At 43.0% G+C, this 27,471-nt stretch overlaps 1 protein-coding gene across 1 annotated transcript; it reads left to right on the forward strand.

Moving 5' to 3' along the window:
- Nucleotides 1-5,768: 5,768 nt before the first annotated feature.
- On the forward strand, nt 5,769-27,471 carry LOC306974363 (zinc finger protein 385D-like). The gene is made up of 8 exons (XM_079571565.1): nt 5,769-5,958; nt 7,748-7,866; nt 19,492-19,599; nt 21,238-21,397; nt 23,073-23,309; nt 23,598-23,782; nt 25,722-25,826; nt 27,150-27,471. Exons 1-8 carry the CDS (start codon nt 5,949-5,951, stop codon nt 27,396-27,398), a joined length of 1,173 nt encoding a protein of 390 aa, XP_079427691.1. The 5' UTR covers nt 5,769-5,948; the 3' UTR covers nt 27,399-27,471.

A 27,471-nucleotide genomic window follows, 5' to 3' on the forward strand; every position in this document is an offset into this window, starting at 1 on the left:
CTGCAACTCGAGAACAGAGAAGTGTAAAAGGAAGGCTGTCTTTAGTGCGTTACTGATCAGCAGAGTGGGTTAACACTTGGAAACATTAGGAGATTATTGGAAGTACTTTGAATTGGAGAGGACATGAAGAACAAGCAAATTCATTAAGTCTGTTTGTGAAGTAGGTCTCTCTTTACAAACTAATGCTAACTAACAAAACTAATGCTACCAGTCAGTCAGCAAGAATAGAGCTTAGGCTTGTGTTGTCCAATAAGAATAATTGTAATTTCAGCTTTAGAGTGTTAAATATATTTATCAGTAGTGATCCGGCAGTTCTTTACTCTACTTTTTTTACATATTGTTTACAGCTGATGTATTTCTATTTCTAATGTTGAAGTTCTCCCATTCAATTCCAAACTTAATGGATATGAGAATAATGTTTTGATTATTACTACATTATCAGACTCTGGAGGCAAAGTGGGTGAAATGTCTTGCCCAAGGACACAATGACAACTTGCACCTGCGGGATTCAAACCTCCGACCCGCCGGTCACATAACAACCCTACTCTACTAACTGCACCACTGTAGGTCAATGCTCACAAAGAGCAAGAGTTTGTGAAAAAATAATCACGCTGACTGAACTGGGTGGCGTGGTGGCTCAGTGGTCGGCCTTCTGGTCTCATAGTGAGACCTGTGTCAAAACACCTTTTGGTTCAAAGCTAATTGCATTCATTTAGTATTGATATTTTATCAGCTTTCACAGAATTGAAAACTTGAAAGCATAGCAGTGATTAAAGCTGACCTGACTGTTTGTTGTTGTAGAGTTCATTTATTTTTTACCACCTCAGAGTATGTTGTAAACACAGCAAAGCACAGACCATGTTCCATTGTCTTCACCAAAAGTTGTATTAAGCCAGAAGATAGAAGTAGAATCTAAATTATTATTTTGGGGGTGGTCCAGGGGCGCATCTAGAGGTGTGGCACCCCTTGTAAAGATCTTGCCACCCCAGCTGCCACCCCATTGATTTCAGCCAGATTTTGTCCTTGTCTGGAACTGACTAAACTCTAGTGTCGTCATCACTTTATAAATGCATTGTTTCAAGGACTAGTTGCAATCCAGACCTTCTATGCCTGATCTATTTAATCGTTTTGGTCTGTATAACCTATGTAATGTCTCACATCAGAGGCTCACTCTTAGTTAGCACTTTTTTTGACAGGACTAAGAATTATAGCAACTTAAGAGCTAAATAAGGAGCCACGTGCCAACTCCTGTGGCTCCCAAGATGATGATTTTTTAAATGTATTTATTTATTTACCAAAGTTTATATTTCACCTGAGTTGGAAACCCCCACTTATATTTTGGACAATGCTGCTATTTGTTTATAATTTTGGTAGGCTCAGCCTGCATCTAAACGTAAAAAATTGCCTTACAATCAAGCAATACCCCCACTTTCCCCACAGTCGACTTTGTAAAATGTGTTGCCACCCCAGAAATGATCCCTGACCCTGCTTGCCACCCCGTGATTTTTTTTCTAGCTCCGCCCCTGGGGTCGTCCCATTGCTTCAGTTTGCCACCGCTCAAAGCTGTACACGAGCATGAAACGTGCATATGATTAAATAGTTTGAACAATACAGATACATTGGAGGGATTGTGAGAGCTAGAAACAAGTTTGAGCCAAAAACAAAAAATGTCACCGTTTGAACAGGAAAAATCATGTGCTCCAGCGATAAAAATGTTAAGTGTAAAAAGTGATGCTGTTGGTTGGATTAAAGCTGTACTGTGAAACATTTGACCCAATAAATACAATAAAATTCAGGCTTTTTTGTATTATGTTAGTGAAAAATATATAAATATATAAATAAATATGTGCCATTGCTGCTAATGGACTCGCCTCATCTCAAACCTGACCCCCTATGCTGGGAGAACTCGTGATAATTTGACCTTAAATGTGACCCTTTTTAACATTTTTCTCCCCTTGTGACTTGTGCTTTGGCATGACGATTAGTCTTTTGGATGTAAGACACCTGACTGTGTAACTCAGAGCTTAGGAATTCAAACAAAAGTCTCCACTGTGGCACTGGAGACTTGTCAGCTGCTGCTCGAATGAGGCAGAGAAAACCCCAATAATAATACCACCCAGCCCTGCGAAGTGCTCTGCTCTTTCTCACAGAGACTCAGAGTGTCTGGCAGTACAGAAAGTGACAAAAGCTGCGTTAAATTGGGTTTATGAGACGATCTTTCCATGTGTGCTCTAGTGTTTTGTTCCATGATGGAGGATTGGTCCGTGTGAAATATAACCCAGCGCTAACTCAGTAGATGCACTTCTCATGCCGAGTCGCTTCACTGGACCAACTCATCATCCCCTCCTCACCAAATGGACCTCACTCTGTAACTAATTTCCCTCCTAAATGACTCTGAAATACTGGCGGCTCCACGTAGGGCTGTGCAATTAATCAAAATTCTAAATGATTACAGTTATGGATTACAAAAATAACATAATTGAGAAAAAAAATATGTCTCATGCTTGCTCCGCCAAGCTCCCCTGCCCCGCCCCTTTAAAAGCACTCAGATTCTATGGCGTTAAGTGACTGAGCACTTTATTTGTTTACATAGGACTTGTAACAAATAATTTTCACTTCTTAAAGTATCCCAATAATATAGTTTGCATTGTTTGGAAAAGACAAGACTTTGAAATAGTTTGAATAATAATGATGAACCACTAGAATTATGAGAGCCCCTTTGCCAGCCCTGATGGTGCTCGGGCCAAACTAAAACAATCAGGAATATTATTTTTCATATGATTGAAGAGCCCTATCTCCACAGCCGTCATTATACCCCAATGCACCATTATGATACATATCCTGAGAATGAATGCAAATATTTGATATATTTCATGAACTGGGTTTGTGTGAGGACTGTGAGGACGGCTGAGGAAATGGTGCCCCTCTCCCCTCTGTTAGGGTGACTCCACCATGAAGTGTCTTGCTCAAAGACACAAGCACAGTTTGAACTTTATGGGAGCTGGGCTTGATCCGTCGACCTTTTGGATCAGTAAGGGACCAAATGAGCTATTGCTGCTCCCGATTTTTGGATTTAGATGAAGAAAACAAAGCGCTTAAAAAGCTTGAGACTGGCATACTTTTTGTGCCAGTCCCAAGCCTGGAAAATGCACATGATGTCTGAAGAGGCACTCACTATACAGTCAAATTGTGCAAATCACTGAATGCAAGCTTTGGAAAATGTGACAAGAAAATGATCTGTAATGCAGTTTGGACCAGTTAAAAACCACTGCCTCATCCATTTTATTTTGTTGTCATCCTGCCACAAGATGGACCAACATTTTCCTTGCTTTACCCGAAAAACACATATGCGCAGAAGTTGGAGTTCAGTTTATATTTTCTTCATATTTATTTTACTTAAACCACTAATTTCTCTCTTGTCAAAAGCGCTTAACAAAGAACTCGTGTGTTTTAGGAGACAGGTGTATGAAGGAGAGGGAGAAAATCTCTGATGGTTAAGTCAGGAGCCTCTGCACTTCGTCTTTGGCAAATATAACCTTGGCTGTGTCTGACCACAAAGCATGTTTCCACTACGCCTCGGTCCATTTCAGATGAGCTCCGGCCCGGAGAATTTGGCTGCATTAGTGCTTTGCGTAATGCGAGGTTTAGGTTGCGCTGCTGGATACAGTGGCTGACTATGTAAAATGACAACAGCTTTAGACCCTGGCCAATCTGCAGTCATCGCAGCACAGTTTCTCAGGCAATTATGTCACTGGGGTTTTGGAGAATGCGCACTATTGGCTGACATGTTATACTTTCGCAGCTGTTGAACTTGAAGATCTTTTTCTTACTTTACAAACCCTTCACTGCAGAATACTTACTATCGCCTACATAAAACACGCAACAACACCCAGATTTGGCTTCTTGCCAATTGAAGCCAGCAGGAAATCTCATGTTACTAAGTGTATGACTAGAATCTGATCCTGCACACCTCTTGAACATCATTAAAAGACAATGAAACAAGAAACTTAAGTCGACTTGTTCCTTTGACGAAATTAGCTCTGCAGAGCCGGTGCTTGCCTTTCTGGGGCCCAAAGCAAACGTCCACAGGGGCCCTACAGTACGCAATCCAAGGATAATCGACGAAGAACGAGCCCATTTAAAACAGGTACATGGCAGAAGTGGAACAATGACCTCAATTCGTCCCTGCCCCACTGTGTGAGAACCATTAACCATTTGCCACTGTCAGACTGGGGTTTAGGGCTAATGGTAAATGGCAAATATCACATTGACTAATTTGTTTAGACCATGTACATTCAGAGAACAGAGCCGGTGGATTCAGCTCCCTTTTGCCTCTTCTATTCGCTAAAATACTGTCCTGTATGAGTGTCCTCTGCTAGAGACAACAACAAGCTAGTTGAAATGAGTGTGTGGCTGATGGCAATGCAAAACATGAGGTGAGCACCGCTCGGGAGATGGGAGACCTGCCCTGGGGGTGACAGGGAAGCCGGAAGATCTCTCCTGCACATCCACTTCAGCAGACTGCTCCATTTTGGTGTAATAAGTGGCAAAATAGGGAGTGAGTGAGCGCTGTTGCCACAACAAGACACTAACAAGCGAAACAACACCATCATTTGACTGCGATATGGGGCCCTTAAGGCAATGAGGGCCCTACGCAACTCAACTAGTCTGAGAAGAAATGGCTCTGGCTCTCTGCACTTGAGCATCTGCACAAATATCTGGAATCTCCCGGTGGTCAAGGCTTCTGCAAAAGTCCCTAGTCTGCCAAAGGATTAGGCTTAGGACACCTTTGCACAGTGAGAACATCAACTGCTTTTGACCACACAGCGAGTATTCAAAGGCCCTTGAAAATAATGTTTTGTTTGTTAAAATACTTTTATGAAAATACCATTTTGTCATTCATGAACTAGCAGAATATTGCTCTATGAAAGTCATGAAACATGCTTTTAAACTCAACTCTGATGAATTGTGAAGTTAGAGAACGTGTAAGGAAAGTTAGGAATGAGTTTGGACCACCAACAATAAATGTATATCTCCCTCTTTCATTGTTTGTGGGGAAAAAAAGAGTGATTGAGTATTGTAGACGGTTCAGCTGAGTTGAAGTTGACTGAAGTAACATTTAAATCCTGTTTCCTTACTTGATTTTCTGTCTGAAGCAAAGAAGTAAAAAGCCTTGTAGGCCGAGGAGCAGCTGAATACCAATGCATTAAGGCTTAAATCTCTCAGGAGCTGTAGTTTGTGGGAAAACATGTTGGTGTCCAGTTTCCTGACAAGATGAAGAACATGCTCGGGCACGCGCGCAGGAAAAGTTGACGCGAGGTCACTCTGCTCATGCAATGAAGTGTGCGAGAATGCGAGGACGCAGAACAACAAAGTGCAAATACGTTGGCGCCTATATAAATAAATCTGTGCGCAAAGTGTGCCGCGCGCCTGGATGGACTTTGGATCTAAAAATACAGAGAAGAAAGGGGAGAGGATGGCAGCCAATTCATAGAACACATTTCCTCCTGGGGCACGCTGCTCATCTGTGAAGCATTGGCAACTCGAGAAGTCACTTTGATAAGGGAAAAACCGAACAGCACTGCGCATGTTGGAACTTTAGATCTTACTGGAGGTGCGCGCTGATGGTACCGCGCGCCTATTATAGACAATTTCCGTCGATTTAGTGAATTACAGGCGCATTTCTGCAGGCGGAAGAACGGAGGGGGGGGAGACAAGACGAGGAGTGGTTATCTCTGAGAGGGAGGGGGTAAAGGGTGGAAGGGGGGGTCCAGATGTGAACGAGCCACAGCGCACCGCCAGCCAGTGATCCAGAAGAAGCGGAGAGGAGAGCACACACGCGCGCACTGACTGTGGAGGCAGCGAGACGCACGAGCCCCGTATCCTGCGGCTGATGATGAGAAGGACTTTTACGGCCAAGCTAACGGGATTTTCCTAAAGGTGTCGCGATGTATTTTGGTACGTACACAATTATAAACCCTTTCACTGAGGAGTTTTTGTTACGATTTGCAAATGTTGCGAGCGAATTGGACTGGAGTCACTTGTTGCTATGTTGAGCTCTTTCAAGTCACCTGCCTCTCTCTTTCTAAGCGATACCACGACTGCATCTTTTCCACACAACGCCTACACAGTTGAGTTTCTTGCAGAGGTAGCTCAAAAATGCCTTGTTTTGTGAGCCCACCACCAGTCAAAAATAGCCTAAATTTGAGCAAAGAACACACAATACTCGTCTCGTAAACGATGAGGCAAATGGGTTTTCATTTGAAGTTTGTGTCAGTGTGGATGTTGCCTGGAGCCATATTAAAGGTCCTTTACCTGATGTTCTTCCTGATAGTGGAATGACCTCCTCCTTCAGTAAATTGTGAAAAGACATTGTGCTTCTAATGATAAGGCATTTGTTTTTGCTCAAGAACCAGCAGGCAAGTTTTATTCTTAGCACAGTGGTGACAATGACCCTGAAATGTGACCCTGAAAGTTGTGAAACATCCTTAGAAACTTAGTTGGGATGTTGAAAATGTGTGAGGAAAGTTCGAAATGAGTTTGGACACGACAAACAAACAAACAAACAAACAAACAAACAAACAAACAAACAAACAAACAAACAAACAAACAAACACACACACAGGTATAGGGCCTTTAATTCAGGCTATAGTTAGTCATATGACAGCCTGTACCAACAAGGCAGTGGGCAATCAGTGTAATGGCTGCGGATGGGTGGTGTGTACTCGGTCTGATCAGACTGATTACAGATGCGCGCTGGTCACGAATCAGACTGTAATCAAGCTTTTCACAAACTAACAAGCGTCTGCAATCAGGACATGGCCAAGTAAACACGACGCTAATCGCATCACTGTTAGTGATGATGGGCCGCAGTTTGCAATTAAATAACTGGCCACAACAAGTGTCTGGGGCCCTAATAGATCGCTCTCTCCTGTGAATTATAAAACTATTTGCTTATTGCTTTTGGTCACACCTACTTCCTGAAATCTCTCAATTTGCAGCTATTTTGGAAGATTGGGAGGTCACGCACGAATCATCGCCCTCGTAAATGGAAGGTGGAAACTTTAATGCTGTTTTCTTGTGAATTGTTTACATATACTGCTGCGGGGTGCAACAGTCAACACGCCAAAAACATAGCAATGTTTCAGTGATTATTGATGAGCCTCGAAAGAACAAATAAACCATTTCCCACAAATGTACAGAATGAGTCATGGGATGGATGTCTAAGCAAATCTTTTCTTGCACTGGACATGTTTGATGCACTTGAAGACCACAGCAGCTGAAGAGCACTTTCAAAGTATTTCGTCCACAGAATGAAACAGTGTTCAGTAAATTGTCCACCGTGTTTTGCACCTTAGCCTACTCAATACTGGAAATAATAAAGAAACATATGATCATGTCCAAGGACTTGTGGGAGGCACACAATGGAAATATGCTACTGTATCTATCAACATACTGTACCTACCAAGTTTAGAACAGAAACTAAAGACTGAAAATACCACTTATTTAGACTACATGCTCATATAGAATAGATGAAGCAAGAAATGCATATAGTACCTAAAGAAATGCATGGTGGATTTGCACAGGGACCTTTGTACTGTTAACACAAACATACTTTCCTCATTATACAGTCGGCTCTAGGAGACATGTTTCTTGGGTTTATTTCTGTCGTGTGTTTCATTATCGCGTTCTTCATCCCGCGGTTCCCCATCTGTTCCTGTCTCTTTACCTGCGCTCTCGTCTCCAGGTAATGTGTGCCACAGCGCTCTGCCCCAGCTGCTGCGTCCCACCGCGGGCAGGACCCAGGCCTCCCCGGACCCCCTCAAACACCTCCTCCCCTTCCACCTGCTGCCAGCCTTCACTGAGGTAAGTGCATGATTTCTGTGGGATCTTCGGGATCCGCTTATTTCAAACCGTCATTGAACTGATGGACTCTTTCTATATTTGTACGATGTCGTGGTTAGCGCTCGTGCTTCACGGCTAGAAACTTAATTAGTACAAAAATAAACAAGACTAAAGTGTCCAAAGTAGTTTAATTAAAAAAAAAGTGCCACAATCAAGAATCAAGAATCAAGCTAAAACTGCAGCGTGTGGGTAAAGCTGTCTGCTCTGCTGTTATGGTGTTTCTTGTTTTAATTTAGTGTATATTTATGTAAAACTGCATTCAAAAGATTTGTCTCTTTAACAAATGAGATCTGTTCATGAAGAGCAGTGCAGGAATCCTATTTGACATGAACGTCACATCACTGCTCAAATCACACTTTATTATCACATCGCCGCTACAGGACTGAGTATGTCACAGTCTTCAACACACAGATGCTGCAGCTGCACCCACACCTTTTCCAGATATATGGTGGTGATGCATTGAGGCGTGACATTTTGGTACAAGCCGTGGGGTGGGGTCCTTAATATTCCTGGCACAGAGGTTTTCTGGGAGCTGTCTGCCTCTGTTTTTGTGAAGGGTTGAAGGTGCAGACAACTAAAAGCCCAGAGGAGAGTTAATATGTCAGACATGGCTGAAGGGCCGCTGTCTGTTTGAGAAAACTGCAGAAATGTATAGAACTAGAAAAAATAGCACTTTCGCCAGATAGTACGGAGTCAGTCGTGAGGCAAAAGTGACATAGCTGCATAAGTTTGTTAATTCTAACTTAAGGGAACTCATCTTCTACCAGTCCTGCCCTCCAGGGTTTGAATAATGTGTTGTGTTGTTGTCATGCACAACCAAATCTTGGCCAACTACCTTGCTTCGTTTCCGTCTTATCTTGACAGCTGTAAGTCACAATTCCTGACCCCGCCCACTGCTAAATCTTGCCCTCGCTCTGCCTGGTCTGGAGATGGTCTCGAGCAGTTGACCGTTCAAGTTCCACCAGGCCTAGCTCAAGATCAAATCAAACAGTCAAAATGGACCATAATTGGACTAAATGCATAATAAGTGCATAAATGAAATAATCTGTAATTGAATTGAATTACAGATTTCCCATAGCACCATCTGAAGATGGGGCTTCCGGGTTGGCCCAGCTGACGGCAGGTTGTTCCGGTATAAAGACATTGGAGATCATCGGACCTGGTTTTGTGTCTGTTCTTCCCCGTCTGGAGCCGTGCACTCGCAGCAGTGTGGAGCCAAGGGGGATGTGCGCTTGGGCCAGGGGTGTGGGAGAGGCACACATAGCGGCCCTGGAGGGTTTAAAAAAACTGAGCTGTCTGTTTGCATCACGGTGGCGCAGTAGTTAATACTCGTGCCTCACAGCTTGAAGATTCTGGGTTTGATTCCCACGTGGACAGGGGGCCAGTGTGGGGTTTACATGTTCTTCCCATGTCTGCATAGATTAGTGGTAAAAACATGTGCAATAGGTGAATCCTCCAGCCAGGTGTTTCTGAACACCAGCCTGGCTCCACATCATGGAGATGGGTGCCCGAGCGCCAGCCCATGCTGACAGCTCACTGCTCCTACAGGTCGCCCATCAACATTGAGGATGGGTCAAATGCAGAGAACAAATTTTAGAGAAAGATTAATAAAGTACAACTTAACTTAAGAAGCCCAAGTACTGAGTCAGAGACTACACCTTTTCCATTTCTTTGCAAAGACGTGTCGTCTGGTACTTAGAGTTATCTCTGTGAGTTCTAAATCTCATGACTGATATAAAGCCAGTGTTTCCACTGCATATTTTGGAAAACAAGCAGTTGTTATGTTCATGTAGTGTGGCACCCATAGATCCCATGCAGGTCCAGACTCCCAGGTTGATAACCAATGTATTCACTAACTACCACAGTTTGAGAACCCGCTAGAGAAGGCAGTGATTCTCAACTGGTGTAGATTCAGGCTCATCCTCTCTTCATAAGTTGTATACAAGTATAATAAAAGCAATTTGTAGTTTCACCCTGTTCTGATATGTAATGTAAACACGTATAGAATTGATTTGGTCATGTTTGTGGAATGGAAGCGCTTTTCACATGACACCAGTCACTCAAAGTGCATCACAGTATGTTCTTCAGCTTTGTATGTAGCTTCAGTTTCCCCTGGGGTAGACTGACAGAAGCACGACTGCACACATCTTCTCCACTTGTCCCTCTGACCGCCACCATTCATTCACAAACATCATTGTGCATGTTTTTAGTGGTGGGGAAACTAGAGGACCCGGCAGACGCCTGCGCAGACACGCGGAGACACATGGAATTAGCTAAAACAAAACATGCATGAAAATAACTAAATGATTGCATTCATGGAATTTGCAGATTGCGACCATTAAAATTACAATTTTGATCGATTTGCAATCGATAGTGTATCCTTGTCAGTATTGTCCCAGTCGAGAGGATTTTCTGTGGCAAGTTTGGCTCAATGATTACAAATAATTAGCGCCTCTATTACATGACTTCGGCCATGTTTTGTGTGATGACAACCTCATATTAGACTTCTCACAAATATGGAGTCTGCAGCACTCAGAGTCATGTAGATTGCCCAGTTTCCTTAAAACCTATTGTTCCTTTAGTGTTAATGTGAGCTATATTTAACAGGGCCTTTCAACTAGTGCTTTCGCAGTCAACAGATGTCTAAAGCGTATAATTTTAACTGGAGACTACATTTTTTATAATCATGGTCTGTAATAAAACTCGCTCCTGTCAAGATGAAGTAGTTTTTGAGAGCTACTGACTCAAGCTCTTAGTCCTGAGTCCTTTTAAAAAAAAAAACACAACTCTTCTCAGCTATAAACCCGTGCCGTGCTCTTAAACGTTTTAGTAGAAAGACGTAAAAGAAACAAATTGCTGGTTTAGAAAAAGGGGACCAAGTGTGTGTTGAAAAGGCATTCAGAAATGTCAATCCTTGTCAAAAGCCGTTTTCGCTCCTGTGAGCTGACGTCGCTGTGGGTCTTGACCGCTTGATCTACTGCTGCCTTAACCCTCTCTCAGTCGATCCGTCTTTTACACTTTGGTGCTCCTCTGTGGTCCACTCCTCCCCTGCCCTCACCATCATCTTCTCCCACCCCAACATACAGTCCATAGTTCAAGCTCCCTATTCTTCCCCTACCAAAAATAGTCAGGGCAAGAAATGCTACCACTTGGATCAGTCAGGGAAAACATAAATAAAAGAACAGTAATAAAATACTTCCTGTCATGTTGAAGTCTGTGCTTGCATATTTTTGTGTGCCTGTCTTATTTATAACCACAGTCTCCCACGTGTTTTTGTTCTCCAAATTCTTTCATTTTCACAATATTGCCAGGATAAAGATCATTTTGGGAGTATAGCTGCTGTTGTTCTGTTGGCTTCAACGAACCAGGACCTTCAGCACGCTCTGGGGCGGTTTGCAGCCGAGTGTGTGGCGGCCGGGATGAGGATCAGCACCTCCAAATCTGAGGCCATGGTTCTCCACCGGAAAAAGGTGGCTTCCCCTCTACAGGTCGGTGGGGAGTCCTTACCTCAAGTGGAGGAGTTCAAGTATCTCGGGGTCTTGTTCACGAGTGAGGGACGGATGGAGCGTGAGATCGACAGACGGATCGGTGCGGCGTCAGCAGTGATGCGGTCGCTGTATCGGTCTGTCGTGGTGAAGAGGGAGCTGAGTCGGGGCAAAGCTCTCGATTTACCGATCGATCTACGTTCCCACTCTCACCTATGGTCATGAGATTTGGGTCATGACTGAAAGGACAAGATCGCGAATACAAGCGGCCGAAATGAGTTTCCTTCGCAGGGTGGCTGGGCGCACCCTCCGAGATCGGGTGAGGAGCTCAGTTACCCGAGAGGAGCTCGGAGTAGTCGCTGCTCCTTCACGTCGAAAGGAGCCAGCTGAGGTGGCTCGGGCATCTGTTTTGGATGCCTCCTGGTCGCCTCCCACAGGAGGTGTTCCAGGCATGTCCTAGTGGGATAAGGCCTCGTGGAAGACCCAGGACACGGTGGTGGGACTATGTCTCCGAGCTGGCCTGGTGTCGCCTCGGGGTCCCCCCAGAACAGCTGGAGGAGGTGTGTGTGGACCGGGAAGTCTGGGCATCTCTGCTGAAACTGCTGCCCCCGCGACCCGGCCCCGGATAAGCGGAGGAAAATGGATGGATGGATGGAGCTGCTGTGACTAGAAAGATGTAAAACAAACTGTTAAAATAGTATTTTGTCTGTATTTTGTTGATGGTGTCACAGGAAACAAAAAAAAGGGGCAAACAAGGAGGTATTTTAGCAAGACCTGCAGCCTGCATGTTTACTGGAGAATAAGATGGATTATATTCGTCTGCTATACTTCCATTCACTGAGACCTGGTTCACCTGTAAGGCGGAGTTTCACAGGTGACCCTCAGGTGGAGAACGGCGTCAAAGCCAGGGGAGAAGGAGTAGGACAAAGATGAAGATGAGAAGGTAGCGAGAGGAGGCAGCATGAAGAGCAAGGAGGAGGTGGAGCTGACCAGTGCAGGACACTGCACGCTCTGAAAGGACAAGGACACACCCAGTAGGCAATGCACCGTTTCAGAGGATCACTGAAGGGAGCCAGGTTTCCCCAGGTACTCCGGTTTCCCCTACCTCCAAAAACATCCTGGTCAGGTTGTCCCACAGTGGCGGCTCGGGACTAACCCTACATCTGATCGACACAATTTTGTTATACATTTGTATCATGACAAATAAACCACTTACTTACTTCTCACTGCGTAGAAATTCCCAATGCAATGAGCCTGTAACTGTAAGTAGGCTACACGGTATTAATAATGCAGGACTACTTGACATGCTTTCGTCCTCTGGTCAGCCTCATCCATGTTGCAGCATGATACTTAGTGAATTGGTTTATTTATAATAGAAGAACCTAGCAGAAGGAGTGTTGTCTTGTTGTGGTTGTAATCCAAGTTGCTTCTGCAGGAGCACGAGCAGTCGCCTATTATTAGTAGTTGTAGGACTTTGTATAGTAGTTATTTGTACTCACATGTTCTCAGCCTCCAAACATTATTAGCTCAAGATACTCTCAAGAAGCCTCAGATTAATGGCGTGTTGGCATATGATTGAAAATTAAATAAATGTGAAGCACTGGTTGAATGACTGGTTGTAAATATAATATAATATGGTTGCCTAGTTGTTGTATATTGATTGGATGTGACTTTGTGGGGGTTCTGCACAGTTGTGGGCAGTGACACATATCTGAACTCTGAGAATGTGTTTTAGTCTTTTCCTCGTGCGGTTGTTGCACTGAGCTGACTCCACCTCTCTCCAAAATCACCCAACAGGAGATTGTTTGGTACCCACTCTTGGGGTTTCTATGGTTACAGTTTTGGACTTGCTTCAGTCTGGACTTGTCTGAACCTATAACGGAGTGCATAACTCTTTGGGCATATTCGTTGTTATGGCCAAATGACACCATAAAGGAACTAACGTCATTACAGCTGTTGACATTTTTGATCCGTCTCCAGGTTGAAATCTGCTTTGCTTCACATAACCACATTTAAGACAGAAGACATTGCATATTTAACATTCAAATAGTAGCCCACAGAAAATAATGATGCTGCTTATTATGGAAGAATGTCATGTTCTGAAACAGGTTTTCTTTTTCTCGCCAAAAAAAAAAGCTGCAATGCTATGTTGATTTGAACATTGCTGTCTAAAACTGTTACTTTAGACAGCACAGTATTTGGCACCGAATACATCACATCTATTTTAGGAATGCTCACACTCATTCTCCAAAACAAAACCATGCCTAATACACAAAGTTCATTTCAAAGTGACTATTTTGCAGGTGTAACAGGATGAGTTGAGTGGAATTGGGTCAGAATGACTTTGCCTCGGTCCGTCCCGTGTAGCAGCAGGCGCGGTGATCGTGTGGTGCCGTGACCACCGGGACCGCTGAAGGTGCCTTTGATGCGCACGTGGAAGCCGCGGGTTCGGAGCGGCAGATGGAGAGGCCACATACAGAGCCAACAGGAGACGGAGCAGGAGGGTGCAGGCTGGACTTGAATATGAAGAGAAATGTCGAGGAAAGCCTTCTGGATAACACGGTATTGGAAGATTCTCAAAGCAGAAAAGAGCATTATCTTGGAGCGCGGACTTTCAGTGGGCCACTCCTTATGATGTGTGTTAATATCTTGGAAATAAATCTTTATAACAACAGCTTTGGATCAGAGGAAAAGTTTGAAAAATCAACAATGAGACGGCTATCAGTCAAACAGACAAACTGGAACCCACTGATACATTCCTGACGAAGCTTCTTAGGTGAGAGGCCGAAATGCACTTAACACGAAACTACCCAGTGTAGATGACTGCTGAGCATAAACATTGATCTACCATGGAAAATGACTGAGAGCTTATTTTAGTGAGGCTTTAATTCGTCGACTAGTCTGAATTGGTTGTAAAAAGAACTCGTCTTCTTAGCTCTTATGGCCAGACAATGTGAAAGCAAAACTTCAATCAGTGCAGCAATGTCAGTAGTATTTACTTTGTATTCTGCTTAATTCACTTTTCAATACATTTGGTCAGCCCACCATAAAAACACAGTTTCAAAGATAATGTTTTGTCTCGTGATTTTTCTTTAACCTCTAAACCCCCACCTGAACAGAGAACATTTTTCCAGTTTGGCATTACCGTAGTCTCAAAGCTTCTTGAAAAAAGCCTCAAAATAGGGACAATAATGAGACAAAAACAAGGAGGAAAATGCTACAAAAGCCAATAGAAAGGGGACCAAAAAAAGCAACAAAAAAGCAACAAAGGTGTGACTGAAAAAGTGACAACAAAGCAAAGAAAAAGATCTGTTTAGATGAGTTTTGTAGGTCCTAGCTTTCAAATGAGGCGTTACACTGGCCTTTTAGATCTGAACTGGAGAAAACACATTTGGTTAAAGGAATAGGCCACCGTTTTTACATACTAAAATATGTTCTTACCTCACTTTAGTCGAGTTAATATATCCCCGTCTGGTCTTTGTCCGTGCGCTCTGTCACGCAAACGGAGCACATACGCAGCCTCTCCCACATGTCACATAGCTCCGAAAAAGCTCACGATAGAAGCTACCAAGCTCTTCCACGTGTTCCCTATTTAAATTAAGTTACGTGAAGTGTTTTCATGCGAAGTATATTTACACAGAAATGTAACATGTCGATTTTATAAGCAAATACAAAGGGGGACTATATTGTGAGGCGTAATGATACGAGGAGCACAGCGTCCGCGTAGTAACTCCTAAAGACTTCCCCCGCTCACTTCCGGCAATAACCTTTAGGAGTTACTGCGCGGACGTTTTACTCCTCGTATCATTACGCCTCACAATATAGTCCCCCTTTTTATTTGCTTATAAAATCGACATGCTACATTTCTGGGTAAATATACTTCGTATGAAAACACTTCACGTAACTTTATTTAAATAGGGAACACGTGGAAGAGCTTGGTAGCTTCTATCGTGAGCTTTTTTGGAGCTATATGACATGTGGGAGAGGCTGCGTATGTGCTCCGTTTGCCTGGCAAAGCGCACGGACAAAGACCAGACGGGGATATATTAACACGTCTAAAGTGAGGTAAGAACATATCTTAGTATGTAAAAACGGTGGCCTATTCCTTTAAGGAGGGGGTTAAGAGGTTAATAAACATAATTAATAAAAATGGCAGTGGCATCTGGTAAAACAAATTGCTGCAAGGAAAGTGTTAGAATATTTGTATACAGTATCTTCGATGCTACTTGAGAAATGAACCAGAGAAGCGTATGTTGTGGCTTTCAGCGGACAGACACAAGGACTGCTCCTGACTGTTCACCGCTGCAGTCTGGAGAGATGATCAAAGAAAATAAGCAAGAACACAAGAGAGGGACCTGAGTCTCTGAACACACCTGAGATGCATAAAAGAAATCTCCACTTAGTTCTCTCAGTAGTATCGCAGTGACACAGTACAGACGATGATTAAAAATAGAGTCGCAGAGGCGCTGAAATTATAGGGATAGTTAAATGTCTCATGATGGTTTATTTGATTAAGTCACAACAGAGTGTATTTTTAAAAGCTTAACTACTTCACTCGTCTTACCAATATGGAATTAAACACATAAGCCTGTGTAAATAACCAGCTGTTTTTCATCTGCTCTACTGCTGCGATAATGAGCCGAGCTTCTGTTTAGCCGCTACAGAAAATACATCAAGTACATTCTTACTTCAGAATAAGTAAGAGTCAAGTACAGTGCTCTGACTATTAGTACTTTTTGTTTGCTTTTTTGGATACCAAACCAAGTGAGAAAAAAAGCTCCGCCTCGTGTTGACTCTGACAGGCTTTTGTTTGCAGACGTGCTTACCTGTGCCAGATGGTGGGTACACAGGTGCCAGACTTTAGGCAAATAGCCCAAAAGGAGGGAGCGGCCCGATGGAGAAGCAAGCAATGGTATGACGAGACTTGCCCTAAGGATTTTAAAGTGCCCTTGAAAAATCAAAGCTCCAACAGTCAGTCCCGTGAGCCAACCATACACAAACTGGAGGTGGGTGATGTGTCTTGCACAAGCCCCTAAGTACTGCCACTATTACCTCTATTAAGACACAACCTAAATGTTTGTCTTCACCTGCTGTAGCATCTGCGTGTCATAAGGGAAGCTAAAATAAGTACATTGTGTTTCTTCAAACTAGCTAGTTAGAAGTAAAGTACTTGAAAAACATCATAGCATAGTAATTATTCTATATGACAAAGCTTTGAAGCTTGTTTTGAATAATTGCAGCTTCCAATCACCAGTTTTTACTTCACAATATGCACAAGGCTCAATGTGTTTTTCATACATTTGCCTCGTTCTTTGTTTGACTCAGCGCGGTGTAAGTCTTGAAAAACACTTTCATCTTAAGCCGTTGTACATGTTTCTATTGAGCTCACCAGACCAGTATAGAGAAACACATTATTACCCCTCACAATTCAGATTGGGGCTCCTGGCACTCGCTGTCCAATCCATGATTGCACATACATTTATACATCACCAGCTGCTGCATTTCAGTGCGGCCTCACAGTTAGAGACTGATTATGTAGCGCATTGAATCCGCACTTGCTTTCTTCCACTGAGCCTCTTTTATTGACTGTGCAGTACATGCATTCTTATCAGACAGTGGGTAATAGCCAGTGCTACATACAGTATATAAAAGTAGTTTACATTTACATCACTGTGTAAAGGTTCTACATTATGCTTTATTTTAGTGAAAAATCATGCCAAATTTGAACCATTTTGTAATGTTACTCCTGCACTCGTCAAAAACACAAGCAGGATTTTCCGTAATCCTGTTCACTTTGGTTGTTTCTTTTTCTACTGCTGAAGCACTCCATCATATACTTCCCCGAATTTGTTTATTCATATATTGAACATGAAACTTCCCATTTCTAAAGCCCATAATCCATCACTCATTCTGTGATCATCCCAATGCCATAGATTTGTTTCCATGCCGTGAACAAAAAGGGAAAGATCGCCTGCAGGGGGAGCTCCAGACTAATTATAAATCCTGAACAACCCATTCTCTTACTCCTTACTGTTAACTTTGTAAAACTACTTAAATATATATCTTAAAGGAAATGTTTTTAACCCTCAATTATACATGGTATGTTCACTGTAAAACGTCTATTCTAAACATTATCCTTCACTCAGAGCAGGGAGAAACACCACCTTATGACATCAGCAGGTGGAGGGCAGGTTCTTGGAGCTCTTGAAAAGCGCAGAGACTTTAAGCTGCGCAGTGTTGTTGAAATTGTTTCTTAAAATATTGCCACAATATTGGTTGCGCGATATGCAAGAAAGTGATCAAATGTTGGATTTGTTTTTGCTCATATCATGTAGCTCTTTCTCCAGACTCCAACTTTGTTAAAACATTAGTGCCATTTAATGCTATGCGTGTTTGTGTAGCACTCGTTACTTGGCGCTCACTAAACCTCACCTTTCAGTACCAACTGGAAACACCATTAGAAGGATTAGTGTCATAGCGCCTTCCTGGAACAGCCATAAATGTTAGTTGTGTGTCGGTGATAGCTAACAGAGGCAACGGCCACATCATGGAGGGCTATGGCCTGAAAATACCTGGATCCACTTTGCACTTCTGTTGGTGTAAACTTTAAGTACTACTAAGATGTAGACATTATGGCTCACCACAGCTTAGGTGGAAGTCGGCGGCATTAACAAAATAATTAAAATGTTTTCCCAATAAGAGGAGATTATGTTGCTTCATGATCAATCCTTTCCCCCATAGTGTTTCTCAAACTGTGGTACAGCATTCACTCAGAATTCATAAACAGCGAGTCAAAGTACTGTATAAGGGGCAGAGAGAGGTTGATGAAATAACACACTCTTTTATGGACTGTGCTTATCTGCGGCAGACTCCACGGCTGTCGGCAGCAGCAGCAGTGTTTTGGCTGCGTGCTCTCAGTGGGTGGAGGCACTTACAGTGTGTGAGGTCACTCCAGTTCGAGCCGCTGTGCACTTTACACAAGTGTTCACTGTGACATGTGGATGCTTGATCAGGCTCCAGCAGCTCACACCTTTCATCTCGATCTACTTTTGACTTCAGCTTTTTACTTTCACTGCCTGACTCTCACTCCCACAAACCTGGCCCCAATTTCATTTTGATCAAGTTTTTGTTTTTTGTTTTTGTTGTTGTCGATAAAATGCCAATTCAGTCAACTAAGTGTAACATTTAGTCAGTCCAAAATACTTAAAAATAACTTGGAGTTTTCATTAGGCCCAGGGCCTCGTCGTTTGCACAGATTAGATAGAGCCTTTAATTTGGAGTGAAGAAAAAGCAAAGCCGTGCAGGCTTTTGCTAAGTGCCTGGAGTTTGTCTTAGCTTCTTGTAATAAATAAACCACCCTTTTCCATAAGCGTTGTTGTTGGAGTCATCTTTTGGCCAAATTGAGTTTGAGTGTGAGTTCTACATTTAAAGAGACTAGATGCAAGTTGGTCATTTTATGCTCACTACTGCCACCTCAGATCTTATGCGTAACTGCAGCTTCCATGTTAAGCTCGTGCATGACGGCACTTCGGACCCGAATTAACACCTTTTTGAGTGCAGGATTTTAGAGGCAGTTGTGGTGAACGGGCCTGGGCTCATTCTACACATAAGAACATTGCTGGTACCTGTAGGGGAATGAAAAAACTTAGTTTCAACACTTATAGTCCCTTTAAGGTTAACGGTGCCTTAATGTAACTTTTTATGTTGGGAAAAAAGTTGATATTTGTGCATATTTGACCTTGTAATGACCCAGAGGCTGTATGGGTGTTCGGCAGGGCGCCTTTATTTTCCATCACAGTGGTCTCTAAGATGCCTTGGAACAAGCCAGGAACAATTGTCTGAAAGGTTTTCACTGCTGACGGACTCTCTCACCAGAAAACCTACAAAACAATTGATCCGGATCGTTGTAGAGAACACTGTGATCTACAGTAAAGGCGCCATGCTGACTCATACAGCTCATACAGCTGCTGGGCCACTACAATGTCAAATATGCACATTATTTTCCGCCTAAAAAGTTGCATAATGCACCTTTAAATGAAAAGAACAAATGAGCAGATGAAATTAACAGTGTGTGGTGTTCTGGTGTTCTCTCTCTCCTCAGATGGACCCTGTGCACAAAGCTCTGGTCGGGCCCAGCTTTGCTCTGAGCTCACCCTTGAAGAGGAAGCACAGCTCTTGTGGAGTGTGTCGTCTGGGGTTTAACTCGGAGGTGGGTGGGGCCTGGCATTCTCACACGCCTTTTAAAACCTTTAAAGAGGCCTATCCTTGTCTTAGTTGTTTTACTGGTCGGTGAGATCGGACCAGGTCTTTGAAATGTTTCCTTTGTACCGGGTGATTGTTATATCAACATGTGCTGCGGCCTCACCCTAATATTAAAAGATGTTGCAGAAGCATGCCTGCCCTCAATTCCACCAGGCCAATGTCAAATCCTCACATCCGAGGCCATCGGTGCTGCTCTTTTATGCGAGAGAGGGAGAAGGTTGTCCACAGTGATGCTCAAAAACTAGTTTCATATCAGAAACTTTTCAGATGCAACCCTGAACTAATAATACTTTACAGTTGTATAAGTCAAATACAAAACACTAATACTGCAGTAGTACTTGGGAATCCTGTGTTAAATCTAAACGATAACTGAAATGCACAGCTTAACCGAGCATATTTTGTCCAGTTCAACATTACCCAAACGCTTATTCACCTGAGAGCTCACAGCCAGTAGGGCAGGGTGACACCTCATTTGAAAGCTAAGGAATACAAAACTCATCTCGGCTTCTTCCACGTTTTTGTCACTCTTTTGTCACTTTTCCCTTGTGTTTTTTTTTTTGCGTTTTTGTTACTTTTTCGTTTTTCCAAGAAGCTTTTAGATTGGATAGGTAAAGCCAAACTGGAGAAAATGTGCTTGGATCAGGGGACGGTTAAGAGGATAAATCACAGCATTTTAAGTATTGCCATTTACTCGTCACAGGTCTGACTTTAACCTCTCACCTAAACCGACCAGATTTTCTCCATTTCCGCTTTACCCAAATCTACAAGCTTCTGGACTGGAGCTTACAGCCTATAGACTAGTGTCATGCCACATTTGAAAGCTAAGACCTCCAAAAAAGATTTTTAAATTTAAAGAGGATTATCTTGGCTAAATAAAGGAAAACAAAAACTGATTGCAACTTTTTTTTCCGTCACGTTGTCGCCACGTTTTTGTCACATTTATGAAGCGTTTTTGTCTCTTCGTGTTTTCGTAGTTCTTAATGTCGTGTTTTGTTGCTTTTGTTGCATTTTATTGTAGCTTTTTTATGGCTTTTTCATCACTGTCTAGTTGTCATTTTGTCGCTTGTTTATTGTGGGATTTATGCTTTGTTTTCATCCTTGTTTTCTATTTTGACACTTTTTTCAAGAAGCTTTTATTTGGGTAATACCGGAGAACTGAAGAAAGTGTGCTCGGTTCAGGTGGGGGTTAAGAGGTCAAACTCCTGTAAAGCCAAATCTGTATTACCTAGCGTCCCATAGAGCAGGGTTAACCACGTGTCCTTTGCTTTTACCAGTTTGAAAGGCGCTGAGAGTTCAAAGAAATTAGCCCTTTTAAAAAACCCCGGTGGGAAATGCAAATCTTTATTTCCAAATATTTAAATTTCAAATGTAACTTAATTATGCGCGGCTTTGGGTTAGGTCAGGACATTAATTCAACTAAATGTAAAAGGATTCTCCGTGTTCCCTGTGATATTATGTAAGCAGCCTTAGGGACGGGACACACGCCGCGGTTGGGTTCAGATCAATGTGTTGCTTTCTTCAAAAGTGCTGTCAACTCTTCTTCATCAAATACCTCTATGTGTATTCCCTGTTGTTTTGCTCACAGGCACAGGCGTCTTCTCATTACAGTGGCACCAGCAAACATGCAAAGCGGATAAAAGCCTTGGATGCCCCCGACACTAAGATTGGGAACCCTGAACCCGTCGCTAAGGAAACCGCATCCCAAATCCAGCCGTCGCCCGCCAGCTCCGACGCGGCATCGGGAGGTGCGTGTGACAGCCGAGGCATCACCAACATACACAGCTCAGACCTGCTTTTTTTCCCAAGTCACGGTTTTTACCTCTTTGAAGTGGTAAATCGCCCGCTGCGCCAGGTTTCACCGTGAAGAGATTAAAGCTTGGAGCATTATCTTCTCGCTTGCTCATGTCTTTATTTACTGACCTCATTCGTAGCCTCCTCAAGATCAAACACTTGAATGTACCCCGCTGTTCGGGGGCGCCAGTGTGTGAGCGGCATCTGTTTTTGCGTAATATTTTTATACACCAATCACATTAATTATCAAATGAGCGTCGTCCTCTCGATGTTGATGTGAATAAATAAATGAGACATGGATTCACTTTTGATAGAGCTCCAAACCAACCTCAAATGCCACTCAAGGTACGGAGGTAAAAGTCCAACTCAAAACTCGTATAGAAAAATTGAAAGTTCAAATATCGATAGTTCAAAGGTGTAGATAAGCAAACACCGCTGTAGTCTTTCCAATGTGATTGTTTGCCAATTGAATGGTTCTTTTTCTTCATGTCTGCGGCATAATAGATATACAGAACAACGCTCCTGAGCCTGACAAATTGTGACAAGTGACATTTCTCAGTGTTTTCTGAGTTAGAAGGAGAGAGTGATCGTTTTCAGTTCAGAGCCAGAGAGTGCTCAATAAGTGAAGAGCTCTCTAAGATTACTCCAGCTAACAGCTTGTGTCGTTTGGCCGCAGAGGAATCAATGGTCCACTCACCCATGCTGTGATAACCGTTGTCATTAGGACAGCATGAACATTTTACTTAAAACCTCCACAGCTCTCTTTCACAAAAGAAAATTCTCTTGAAGAGTATGAAGACTGTGGGTTTAAGTGTGTCTGTCGCAGAAAGAGTAAAATAATGAATGGACTATTACCGCCAAGAAAACCACGTTCTCTCAGCAATCTACAACAACAAGCTCCTCAGCATGTCTGAGGCTGTTTGGTAAGCTCATATAAGAGAGATGCTCAGGAAATCTGTGGGTCCTACAGCTTGAAGCTTAGCTTAAAGTTGCTGTAAGATTTATTCTCCACTTATTTAACAGACGAGAGCGAAGAAAAAAAAGAAAGAGAATATTAGCATTGACAGTCAGGGAGATGTGAATGCATTTTATTAACCTATTAACCTATTAAGAAGGTTTAGTTTACCTGCTTTACTAGTTACGACACTTCTGAGGAACCTGGTGGATCACAGGAAGTGATTGAAGCTAGTAAAGCAGGTAAACTAAACCTTCTGTCTTACTAAAAGAACAAAACTATAATAGGCTTAACCAAAGAAGATAGTATGAACCTTTTACAAAGACTTAAAATATGTATTTTATTAATCTTGCAAGCTCAAAAATCAGACAGTTCTTGGTATTGAAAGAAGTTTTAAAAAGTGTTCACTGATTTGATTAACCGTAGGCTCCAGATTCTAATGTGGCACATGATCAGTGGAATACCTCATCAAATTAATGAAGCTTTTCTCTTTCATATAATTGGATAGAGAAAGTTCTTTTGCACCTCCTGATTAAAGAAATGTAACGTGTAATATGTCTTGGCATTTACTATGACCATAGATGATTGCAGGACACATAAAAGCCACAATAGAATTTCAACTCCATTTTCATCCATTCAAATGTTTTAGCGTCTTGTGCGTGTCTCTAACCTAGAGCCCACGTCGCCAGTCCCCCCGTCGGACACGACCCTCTCCAGCTGTGACATTCTGACCTCTGACCCCACACTGCCACCTTGTCCTGGAGTGAAGGAGAAGGATGCACCAAGAGACTCCGATCTGGACACTGCCCCGGAGGATGAGACTGAGGAGGAGAAGGCCATACGTCTCCTCTACTGCTCCCTGTGTAAAGTGGCTGTCAACTCCGCCTCCCAGCTCCAGGCTCACAACAGCGGTACAAGACTTACATTTGACATCTGGTTACCACTGGAAAGTGTTCAGACTTCTTTCAATGACTTCTCTTTTATTATATTCTACTAAAATTGAGTCTATTATCTATTGCTCAATATTATACCCTCAAAGTTTTACAAACCCAAACGTCAATCATAGTTGGATAATTTGAACTATTTCAGAATAAATAAAGAACACAATAACATAGGAATATAAAGAGGTATAAATGCTTCCCAAACCCCATAAATGCCACTTGTAACTACTTGTGAATGAAATATGTTCTTGCCCAAAGGCACGAAGCACAAGACAATGCTGGAGGCCCGGAGCGGTGACGGGGCTATCAAGTCCTTCCCGAGGTCAGGCGTCAAAGCGAAGTTAGCGGCGGCGTCCCCTGAGGCTTCAACGGGACTGCAGAACAAAACCTTCCACTGTGAGATCTGCGACGTGCACGTCAACTCTGAAACTCAGCTCAAACAGGTGAGGGAGCTCTAGTGATGAGCAAGTTAGTTTAGAAAGAGGGTGCCTTTCTTCCGGGAGTGTAGCAGCAGGGCTCGACCTTCAAGGGAAATGTAACGCTTAGATTTCAGCATTCAGATAAACTGGCATGAACTTATCAAACTGTACATCTTATTGTACTGCACTGGCCAAAAATATTTACACTTTACATTTTGTAGTTTTTTCCAGAAAAACAAAGCAACAAAACAACCTGTCAGTTTACTATTACTGTTTATTTTTTCTCTCCATATTTTTGCTCCTTGAATAAAGATCTGGGCCACGTTGCCCACAGTGGCACAGGGATTTGTCAGACTTACATAAGAATCTCTGCATGATGCAATCAATCACATGCTGTGAAGCAATGTGGGTAGGGTGTCTTGCTCAAGGACACCCTTTTATGTATACAATATCACAGGCTTAAAGTGATCTTGATAAGAGTTCATTTGCAAAAAGAAATGTCTCTAAAATTGTTTTCTCATTGTGGCTCTACTCCATGGTAATACAGTGAAACTAAATGTGTGTAGATTTGATCAGAAGGAGAATCTTTAAGGCCCTGTACTTGTAATTTATCATGTTCTCAAATAGCGACAGGGGGAGGAGGTTGAATTGAAACGGTTGATGATGGTCCAAAGTCATTTCTAGCTCTCACAAATCCGTCCTATATGTACTGGAGACAGGAGAAGATTATTCTCCATCAGTATGGAAACATGGACTCTCATCATGTTGGTGTTGGTCATTCAAGTCCAGCACAACAGGAGGTTTAAATAGACTGGAGTGGTGATGGATAGAGAGCCACAAATGCCTGTAGGCCTTGTATGAGATCACGTGATCATTTGTGTTGGTAAATGTCGAGGCCTCTGTGTGACAGACTGTATGATGCCAAGGGAGACAGATGAGTGTTCGTGAAGGATAAAAACCACACCAAGAAGACAGGCAGAGATGGAGCTATCCATCACAAGACCTGTCCTTTGTAGTTTATGTATTTATCAATTGGCTTAACTCGCACTCACAAATACGCTCTCATTCATCCTGGGCTGTTGTACATGTTTTTAGTGGTAGGGGAAACCGGAGAACCTGGAGGAAACCTACGCAGACACGGGCAGAGCATGCACACTCCACATAGACAGGGCCCGTCCAGGTGGGAATCGAATCTGAGATCTTCTAGCCGCTGTGCCACCAAGAGGCTAGAATATTCCCTAGCACTGCAGTTTTCTTTTCTTTTCTTTTTTAACCAAGCTATTAAATAATTGTTAAAATACTGGTTTACACTTGACAAGCTGGGTGAAGTGTCTTGCCCAAGGACACACCAACAGTCTAAAGTCTACACACATGTTTACGTAGATGTCAGACAGCATGAGTTATCACACAACATAAGAGGAATAAACAGCCAAACAGACTTGGATTTGACTCCCTCTCAGTCTGGTACTAATATACCCTTAGTCACATTATCCACGAGGCATCAGCGAGAGCAAATCAGGCCCGCAGCGATTTCACGCCAAATTACACCGCAACGATCTCACACCTGTCGCCGCACCAAGTTCAAGATGCACATTCCTCAAGATAATGAGCTCAAAGCCACTGTAAGCCGGGCATCTTTCTGAATCTGATGCTGCCGCTCGTGACAGGAATGCATACATCTCTTCCGTGTTTAAAAGTTAACTTTGGCCAGGTGCTCATGCATATTTAGGAGTTTACTGTCGCCTCGTGCACGCCGCCATCTGCTTGTACCTGTCAATCAAATCAGAAAACATCTCCCGAACCCGCCCCCACATGAGTTTCTGCAAATCTACAGAAAGATGCATATTACAACAAATAGGAAACTGTGATTAAACTTGTCCAAATTTGCCCTATGATTATGTAGATTGGATACTGTGTGGATATGAATTTTATCTGTTTTCCCCTCCCTCCCACACACACACAGCACATCAGCAGCAGGAGGCACAAGGACCGGGCTGCGGGAAAACCAGGCAAACCCAAGTTCACCCCGTTCCCCCTCAACCAGCGGCACCAGCATAACTTTCAGACAGTGAGTGACACGCGATCTTACAATTCACACTGATTGGTAAAGAAAAATGGAATCATCAAAGGTCTTTTTATTGGATGTTCTGTTAAAGTCAACTTATGAACCACGCTCCAGCCACAAAGGGGAATGACTTTGCAAGTGTGTGTGTTGACAGGGACTTGATGGCTCAATTCACAGCAGCATGTATCCCCAAATATACTCAAACCTTTACTATAGATACTAGTGTGGCCAAAAGGGGTTAAAAATAGTGCTTGGCTTTTATCTTCTATATTTACATTTTAAGATACATGGGCTTGTTGTCCTTCAGCTGCAGATGTCAGCATGTTCTGACTGCTACATGCCGTCACACATCGTTTTTCAGTCGACTCGAAACAGAACCAAGATTCCTGACACGTATTTGCAAAGACAGGTGGAATCCTCAATGGACTATTCCAGGAGTGGATTAAAATACTTTGGCCAAAATAGCTTTCCATACTTTATCTTCTCTGTCCTCCTCTGAACTCTTAGACATAGGCTGAAACCGGTTCAAAAAACAATTGACAAAAACACCTCAAAGTTTAGGGAAAGTTGTGCAGAGTGGTGGGACATGGGGAACTGGCTTAAAAAAAAGAGATCCATTTCATTAGCTGCTGTAGTCCCAGAACACACATAGGGAGCATTGGGTCAGATTATTGCACGTTTTACACAAGAGTAAGATATCACGTTTCTCTGTGTTTTTAAAGGCAACATTAGTATAGTATTATATAGTTTTATAGTTGGGACAAGGGAATACAGTCAATTAGCCGATTCCATTCACAGTAAAGAGGCCAGTCGAGATTGGATATGAGGATATTTCAGGATTTTTGACATAGGGCCTTATTTCCTAGTTATCCAGAGTACCTGCATTAAAAACCTCATCAAAATTGTCGGGTCGTCCTCCAAACATTGCCATATCTGATTTGTAGAAAGCTCCTTTGTGAATTCCACGTGTAGTAATGCCGGCCGCAGGTAAACAAACTACTGTAGATCCGGTAACCTAGCAGATCACTCCGCCGCTGCGAAGCTTAGACCAGGAAGCTGATGCTGCTCAAATATAAGTTTTTTTAAATGCAAAATAATAGTACGTCAGTCAACACAGACATGATTAAAAAGAAGAAAAAAAACATCTCCAGAAATCAGCAAAACTCTGGATAACTAGGAAACAAGCCCTACGTCAAAAATCCTGAAATATCCCTTTTAGAGCTTTTTAGAGCCTTTTAGAGCATATTGTTCTTTATGGATTTCTTCCTGTTCAAGTGTCAAATAGATAAAAATCAAAAGACTAATTACTTGTGTTGTTTTCCTTAGATCCGATTGGCGCTGAGCAAGAACCAGGACTTGACCAAACCCCTGACGTCCTGTCTCCTCCAGCGGCAGATCTCAGTCGCGGCTGCCATGGCGACCACGATGCACGCCTTCCCTCTCCGTACCGCGACAAACTCTACCCCTGCCCTGTTCCAGACGCCGCCCCTCCCTGCCTCGGCCCTGCTGCACCCCGCTCCGGCCCCCGGCCCCATATGCTCCACACACGGGGCGGTCCTGTTTGCGCCGTTCTGACACAAGCCATGCCACTCGATCAACGTACTGGACATGTGTGGACCAAGGGGGGGAGAGATGGAGGCAGAAGACA

Source organism: Gobius niger (genome assembly GCF_951799975.1).
Source record: "Gobius niger genome assembly, chromosome: 14".
Classification (NCBI taxonomy): domain Eukaryota; kingdom Metazoa; phylum Chordata; class Actinopteri; order Gobiiformes; family Gobiidae; genus Gobius; species Gobius niger.

Bases quoted from the DNA above. Each gene is read 5' to 3' on its own strand.
- LOC306974363 (XM_079571565.1), top strand. The intron at 19,600-21,237 runs GTGGGTGGGGCC...TTTTGCTCACAG, and splicing joins GTCTGGGGTTTAACTCGGAG to GCACAGGCGTCTTCTCATTA. The intron at 21,398-23,072 runs GTGCGTGTGACA...TCTCTAACCTAG, and splicing joins CTCCGACGCGGCATCGGGAG to AGCCCACGTCGCCAGTCCCC.